General features: G+C 44.9%; 1 protein-coding gene across 1 annotated transcript; it reads left to right on the forward strand.

Moving 5' to 3' along the window:
• The first annotated feature begins 1,664 nt into the window (after positions 1-1,664).
• Positions 1,665-2,985, forward strand: LOC127302484 (dehydration-responsive element-binding protein 1H). The gene has a single exon (XM_051332952.2). It carries the CDS (start codon positions 1,759-1,761, stop codon positions 2,506-2,508), a length of 750 nt encoding a protein of 249 aa, XP_051188912.1. The 5' UTR covers positions 1,665-1,758; the 3' UTR covers positions 2,509-2,985.
• Positions 2,986-8,643: the final 5,658 nt, after the last annotated feature.

Raw genomic sequence — 8,643 nt, forward strand, 5'->3', positions numbered from 1 at the left:
TTTCCCTTATATTTGGATTTTGAGACACTTTTAGATATTAATCACAGATCACTTTCTACGTATTTGTGAAGTCAAATTTCATGAAAAATGTGTAAATATGATCAAGTCTACCCCCCTTTAGGTAGGTCCCCGAGATTCCCCTCTTTCTTCTACCTTGGAACTCGAGACTCCGGCTCATCCGGTATTCTATAGAAGGCAGCTCCGCAGGTTGTGCCTTGGCGTGCTAGAGGGGTGAGCATGCCAGAGCTGCGGTTCTTTAGAGACTCACCCGATTCAGGGCTTCTTCGCGGGGCAGTGGTAGCCGGGTAGAAGCCCTGTGCCTTGCTTCCTCTCCCGCTCCTCGGCCCTGATCCACTTCCTTGATGTTTCACTTCAGTGCAATCTTGCGGAAGAGGCGGTGATGTGGATCTTGGGTCCTATCCAGGTCCTCCATCCTCGATCTTTCGACGTAGTTGCGGTGGGTCTGGCGGGCGGGTGATGCCCGGTGGTTTGGGGACTGCCGTCATGGCTTCTAATTTAGGGGGTTTAGTCCTAGGATGCCTCCAACGCCTTGACGAAGATCTGCTTGATGCATGTCTTCATTGATCTGGCCCGAGTGCCGAGATTTGGAAGGCTCCGCCAGCGAACTCCAATGGTGACATGCCTAGAGATTGCCGGATCGGGTGTGATTTGGTGATGCGCGACCATGTTTTTTTTTTTACCTTTTGGTTACAGAGGTAGTCATGCGAAGCTTCACACTCTGTTGTCATGGCAATGTCCTTAGGCATTATTTTGTGAGCGTGGTGGGTGAAAACCTATGATCTACGATCACGGTGATAACGGTGTTTTGTTTCTTCTTGGAGGCATCGTTTTTGGTGAGGATGTATTTTGTTGATGTCATGGTGGTGTTTGGTTGGATGTTACAATAAATAGATAGCATGATTTTTCTTTTCTGTATTTTTTTTTGTTCGTGTGCATCCATATTGCCATTAGCATAGTGCATAGTCTGTGTTGTTGCAGAGTCAACGTGTAATTAGCATCTTTATAATACTAATAAATCTCCTTTTCGAAACAACATAAAAATCTCTTCACCAAATATTTAACACTTCTTTCAAAATCATAGTTTCAAATAGTCGGCTATAGGATATAGCCGAGACGTGCGAAAAAATGCTATAGCCAGATTATAGCGTGCTATAGCAACCTTTTAGCATCCGAATGCCTTTAGCCGCACCTTGCTCGAAAGGTTATAACCAAGCTATAGCAGGTCTATAGTCCGCTATTTAAAACTATGTCAAAATACAAAACTTTCAGCCTCTGTTAGTATCTTTCTCAGCGGTTCTATTGAAGGCGGCTCTCCGAAGATGATGGAGAAAGAAGAAAGTACTGCTAGACTACGAGATTTATAGTTTACATGTACACATATCACAAGATTACAACGGTACGAACGGAAATCCTGTCATGTCGTTTTGTCCCGTGTGCTGCATACGGCTTTACAGCGCAGAGAGCCCCTCGAAATATAATATATAGGTCCCTGCTTTGCTTAACGCTGCAAAAGAACGACACGCGTCAGCTCCTCACTGGAAACGCGCCGCCGCCCGCCGCCACGTATATGTTTGAACGCGTGAGCATAAACTATATAAGACCGCAGCACAGCAATGAGTTACCCAACACTTCGAACTCGACCTCAGCAAGATCGCCGGTAACCTCACACTCCACATCCCAACCATACCTGACGAAGCTAAAGCCAGCACCCAGCTACCCATCGATCGGCAGCCAGCAATGGACATGAGCGGCTCATCTTCCTCTTCAACGTCGTCGCACGAGCACTCGGCGGCGTTGATGGCGCAGCCGCCCAAGCGTCCCGCGGGGCGCACCAAGTTCAAGGAGACGCGGCACCCGGTGTACCGCGGCGTGCGGCGCCGGGGCAGCGCCGGACGGTGGGTCTGCGAGGTGCGCGTCCCCGGCGGCAAGCGCGGCGAGCGGCTCTGGCTCGGCACGCACGCCACCGCTGAGGCCGCCGCGCGCGCGCACGACGCCGGCATGCTCGCGCTGCTAGGCGGCCGCTCCGTCTCCGCCTCCGCCGCGCGCCTCAACTTCGCGGACTCCGCGTGGCTCCTCGCCGTCCCGTCCGCGCTCGCCGACCTCGCCGCGGTCCGGCGCGCGGCGCTCGCCGCCGTCGCGGACTTGCAGCGCCGGGAGGCCACCAGTTGCGTGGCGACCGTCCCCATTTACGAGGCCGACGCCTCCAGCTCGTCCGCGTCGTCTTCAGCGGACGACGCCGGTTCTTCGTCGGCGACGTCCCTGTGTTCTGAACTGGACGGATTGTTCGAGGTGCCGGCAGCTGCACCACTTGGCATGGGAAACGACATGTTCGACTTCGAGTTCGGCATGTCCGGCGAGATAATGGACCTGGGATCCTACTACGCGGACCTCGCGGAGGGGATGCTCCTCGAGCCGCCACAGCCGGAATTCACCGAGGTGTGCTGGGATGGCGGAGCTGATTACGCCGCGCTCTGGAGCTACAACTGAAACTGAAACACCACCATCTGGAACGAACTCAACCTGCTTCTACTCAGCCTAGTAAAATTAACATGACGCACGCCCGGTTGAATGTCAACGGTTTCAGATTTCAGGCAGGTCGCAAAAAAGATTTGCTTCCAGAAAAGGCCAATAGAAAAGAAAAAGAAAAAAAGATGGAGCATGCGGCCGAGAACCCATCCCAGGTCAGCCGGTTGAAGCTTACCGAAGCTACTGGCCTTTTCCTCAAAGTTCTAGTAGCCACGCGAACGGACGCGGCGATCTGACGTCCTCCCTCGCTCTTTGGCGGCTCCTTCCTATGGCCAACAGGGCAAATGTGTCACTTTTTTAGATCACGTGCCACCTTAGATATTTAGATATCTAGTTTGGTGGAGTAGTGTAGTAGGTAAACAATGTTGCATTTCTTGTTTGTAAGCGTTTGAATTTTGATCCCGTGAAATGAAGGAAGGAAGTTCTCATGTTAATTAACTCTGGAAAGTTTATAGCCTCTTAGTCTTAATTATGGACAGATATTCCCTGCATATGGGCACTAGTGATCTCGTTTTCTAAATAAATTAAAAATCATATTTTTGAGTTTTAAAAATTCTGAAAAAATCTACATATAGCCAATGTTGTATCCCACAAACGTGTAAAATATAAATTTAAAATACTTTATATTTTAAGCTACAAAAATGACAAAAATGCAGATCTGAGAAGTATATTTCAAATCTCTAAAAACATGTCAGATTTTGTTATTTTTGTCTAGCACAAAGTAAAAAAAAAATTGGATTGAGGTTTTGCATGGTTGTGAGATGTATCACTGACAATCTCCAGAATTATTTTTCAATTTTTTTAATAACTTATAAACATTTTGTGTCTGTAATTACCTATTGTTGATGCTAATTTTGTATGGTGAGCTCGAATACAATAGACGTGTGACTGTAATAAAACCATGAAGTAAGAGCATGTAGTCTGGTAGGGAGTGGTGTTTTGGAACATGGGAGCACATGCACCCTATATTTTGAAATGCATCTTACACATATTTTAAATTTCAAAAAAATTGAAACAAAAAATTCCCACGTACATCTTCACGTGCTACGCGCTCACATAGTCGTTTCATAAAAAATAAACTTATCACGTGACGTGTGTAAAAAAGATAAAATCCAGTGCTGAAAATAATGCTTTTCACTAGATAAGTTTTCTCTTTTTTACATAGGCCACAAAAAATATTATTTTTTCGTGAAACTTGACGCATACACATATATTATGAAGATATACATGTAGAATTTTTTGTCAAAATTTTTCCACACTTCAAAATATGTTTTGTTGGTAGAAGGAGCATACGCAGCCGGGAGCCAAATTGAATTTCCGATGTAGTCTTTGCAACAAACAGAAGAGGCTTTCAGTATAACAAAACCGTACTTGAACAGTTTAACACTTGACAACCAGACAGACACAATGCCACATGGAGGGGCGTCGCTTTTGGTTGAAACTTGAAAATGATGGTTCCAGTCTTCGAGACGTCCTGCTGAAAGGATCCTGAAAGAAGATACTATGTTGACGTGTGGTGACACGAACAAGAAGACCAAGGGTAACTGCTCCGTCATCAACTTATCATCATCCAGTAGCAGTAGAACACATGTGGCCCAGGTAGGTGCGTGCCCCCAGCTACCACATCCAAGTAGTCTAGAAATGGCAACTGGATCACTGAATCTTGTTGCTGTCAGCACTGTCGTAGCGCAAGCGTAGTGTGCGTGCCTGCCGTTGCTTCGCTGGTCCATTGGGCGCGCGAGTGGTTCTGGAGGAAGTAGCCGCAGAGCTCTCACGCGCTAGCTCAGTGTTGTCAAAATCGCGCTAGTGGCAAGCGTGCCCTGCCGTCGCTTCGCTGGTCCAGTGCGCGAGCGTGTGGTGGTGGAGGAAGCAGCCGCCCTACTCTCACGCGGTGAATGATCGATGCAGTCACGCGCTACCTCAGCTAGCGTCTCCTCTCCTCCCCGGTTAAGCGTGTGCTGTGGCCAACATGGCATCGATTTGATGTGTCCCCTTGTTACACTAGGGACTTGGCTTCTAGTTGCATTGATCTTTGCCTTGATGTGGGCAGGTGGTGGTGGCGTCCATTTTTGCCTGGTCACAGTTGAGTGAGAAAATCTTAGGGCATCTCCAATGCGACCACTCAAACGGACGTGTTGGTTTGTCCGTTTTGGGTCATTTGAGTGGTCGCGTGGATACGCGGATAGGTAAATTTGGCTGTCGGTCCATTTGGGTCGCGCAGTGCGTCCAACGCGGGGATGCATCCCAAACGTCAAAGATAACAAAAAAAAAGAAAACAAATTAAATTTAAACTTAGCCCTATTTGGGCAATTTTTACACAAAAGAAAAGAAAGCCCTATATGGGCTTTAAACTAAAAAATGGGGAAACCCTAGTTTAGGGTTTGGGACGTGGTGGCCGCCGGTGCGCCACCCTACTGAAAGGACACAGATGTCGCCTAGATGGGGGGTGAATAGGCGATTTAAAACTTTTACGAGATGGGCTTAACAAATGCGGAATAAAACTAGCGTTTACTTTGTCAACCCCAAAGCCTATATACTATGGTTCACCTATGTGCACCAACAACTTATGCTAAGCAATACAAGCAAGTATGTGATAGCAAGATATATATAACTTCAAGCACGATGACTATCACAAGGTAAAGTGCATAATTAAAGAGCTCGGGTATAGAGATAACCGAGGCACGCGGGAGACGAAGATTTATCCCGAAGTTCACACTCTTGCGAGTGCTAATATCCGTTGGAGAGGTGCGGTGGCTTAGTGCTCCCGAACGCCACAAGAGGCTCACCTTGAGGTGTGGTTGCTCGATGCACACCAACGCCACAAAGGCCTCACCCCAAGATGCGGTACTCACACGACACACCGAACGCCACGAAGGCGCCTCACCTAAATCTCCGGTGACCCTCGCCACAAAGACCTAGGTCACGGTTCCACTAAGGGATTTCCTTCGAGGCGGAAACCGGGCCTTACACAAAGATTGGGGCACACATCCACAACTTAATTGAAGGCTCCCAACAAACTGCCACAAAGGCCTAGAATCCGTCTAGGGTTCCAAGAACCCAAGAGTAACAACCTTCTTGCTTTCACCACCATGAATCACCGTGGAGAACTCAAACCTATGCACCAAATGCAATGGCAAGAACACCACAAAGATGCTCAAGTCCTCTCTCTCAAATTCCAACAAAGCTACAAAAGATATTGGGGGAATAAGAGAGGAAGAACAAAGGAATTCACAAAGAACACCAAGATCAAGATCTAGAGAGTTCCACTCACAAAGAGATGGATTTGATTGGTAGAAATGTAGATCTAGATCTACTCTCTCTTTTCCCTCAAATGGGGGCAAGAATCATGGAGGGATTGAGAGATAGTGCAAGCTTCTCTAGTTCAACAATGGAGGAGAGAGAGAGTGAGAGAAGCCACAGCCCAAGGAGGAAGAAGGGGGGTATTTATACCCCCCAAGAAAATCGAGCCGTTGGGCAAAACCAGGGCCGGATAATCCGGCCTAAGTAAGGGCCGGATTATCCGGGGGGCGGATTATCCGGCCTCAGGGACAAAACCTGGTAAAAATCCGGCCAAAAGTCCGGCCCCTATCCAGAGCTGCTTTTCTTCTGGTCCTTAGCCGATTTCGAGGGGGCCGGATATTTCCGAAATATCCGGCCTGGCAAACTGCAGAAACACCAAAACTAAAACGGGCATAACTTTAGCATCCGGACTCCGATTTTGATGATCTTTGACTTGTTTTGAAGCTAGGAACAAGCTCTACAAGATCATGTAGGAAACCATCATAGTCCAACAAGGGAGGATAGAAACAAATGATGAAAGGTTTGACCTATCTAAAAAAGACATACCGGTAAAACCTCCAATCTCGAAAATGCAACAAGTTGCCCGTGCAAAAACCATTCTTTATGAACTAGAGCTTGTCATGAGAATAAGCACAAGCTCTAAATCATCACATGGATAATATCCAAATAACAACCAAGAAAGATGATGAATCAAACTCGAAAACACAAGTGATCTATGCGAAATCCGTTTTCGATGAACTAGAACTTGTCATGAGAATAAGCACAAGCTCTAAAACATCACATGGATAAGGTCCAAATAACAACCAAGAAAGATTATGCAAGGATGCAAAGGTTTGAGCTCTTTCCGAATGATACGATCGAGTTACTCACTCGAGAGCCCTCTTGATAGTACGGCAACTAAACTATAAACCGGTCTCCAACTACACTATGAGACCGGTGAGAAAGAAACCCTATCAAGAGCAAACCTTATACTTGCGCATTCCACTTGATATTGATGACGACGATCTTGACCTCAACAAGATGGAACGCCTTTCTTGCTTCTGCTTGCTTGACGAAGTCTTGTGGATTGCTCCCCCATAATCCACCATGGGAGAGCTTCTTCTTCGGCGCATCTTCACATAACCATGATCACCATATGGATGGCAAGACTCAAGCAAAGGATCTCTTCGAGATGGCTCATCTTGAACTTGCACTTCATTTCTCCATGGCAAGCTTCAAGCTTATGAACTCTTCGAGTTGACTCATCTTGAACTTGCACTTCATTCTTCATTCTTCATCATATTGATGTCTTGAAGTAACTTGAGGGCTCACTTCATCTTCATCTTCAAGACATACTTGACACTTGATATCCTTCATCAAATTCTTCTTATTGCAACCTCGAAGCCAACATATGGTTCAAGAATTGCCTATGGACAACTCCTACAAATATAATTCAATGCAAACATTAGTCCATAGGGATTGTCATTAATTACCAAAACCACACATGGGGGCTCCATGCACTTTCAATCTCCCCCATTTTGGTAATTGATGACAATCTCTTTGAGAGGGTTTATATAAGGAATTGAAGTAGCAAGCAAGTTGAATATATAGAGCAAACTCCCCCATAATATATGCGTGTGTGAATGATCTTGACTTTCATTGCATATATTGGCATTCAAAGCCTAGTGGAGTTTCCTCTAACTATTCAACTATGCAAAGCAACAAGATGCAATGCAATAAAGGCACATGCTTAAGCACGAAGCAAAGACATAACCAAATTCCCTTAAACCCTCCAAACTTCTCCCCCATTGGCACCAATTGCCGAAATGGGTGAAAAATTTAGAAGGCCAATATAGTGAGAGTTCCTCCATAGCGAGTGCATTTCTCATAATTTGAGTGGAATCAAATGCACATATCCAATGACGAATATTCAGAAGGAATCACACTATAGATAGGATAAAAGATTGCAAAAAGATAACAAAGTCAAGAAGCTTCAACAAATGAAGCAAGCAACCAAATGAACCACAAGGAAGATACCAAAAGAGAGATAGATATTATGATAAGATCAAGAAGATTGCTCTAAATAATATGAGGAAGCTCCCCAAGGTTTGTGCACAAAACTAGACAATTTGCATTGGAGTATAAAGTGCACAAACATGGAATCATCACTCCCATAATATCATTCAAAAACAAAAGATACCAAGTGAATCAAACTCTAATGATCACCACAAGATAGTGTTCTAAATCAAATGAGGAAGCTCCCCAAGGTACATGCATAAAATAAAATGTTGCATTTGAATACAATATGCATAACATGGAATCCTCACTCCCTCATTTAAAACACAAACATTTGTAATAGATCATAGATAGAAAAGTAAGCTAAACACTTGCAACAAACAAATAGTTGAGCAACAAGTAAGAGGCACCATAATAAAAAGGCTCAACCAAGAGGATATGTGAAAGGCATGATAAAGCATATTATAAGACTATTACAAGGATGAGCAAAAAGCATCATCATAGTCTTCAATGAATTATATTGCTTAGCATAACCAATCAACACGCAATAAATAAATAAGATATCAAAAAGGAGATGTATCATCTCTTATGTGTATAAGTTTCTCTAAGTGGGCAATATCACAAAGATATTTATCCACAAAGAAACATGCACACACAAAATAGATACGCAAGAAAAATAGTATGATATCCAAGACGAAGTCATGCAATATACCAATAAGGATTTTTGCTTAATAGCATGGCCAAAGGCTCAATTTTATCTTATTGTTCATTCATGAACTTCAACCACAAACAACTAAAATA

Source organism: Lolium perenne, chromosome 5 (assembly GCF_019359855.2).
Source record: "Lolium perenne isolate Kyuss_39 chromosome 5, Kyuss_2.0, whole genome shotgun sequence".
Classification (NCBI taxonomy): domain Eukaryota; kingdom Viridiplantae; phylum Streptophyta; class Magnoliopsida; order Poales; family Poaceae; genus Lolium; species Lolium perenne.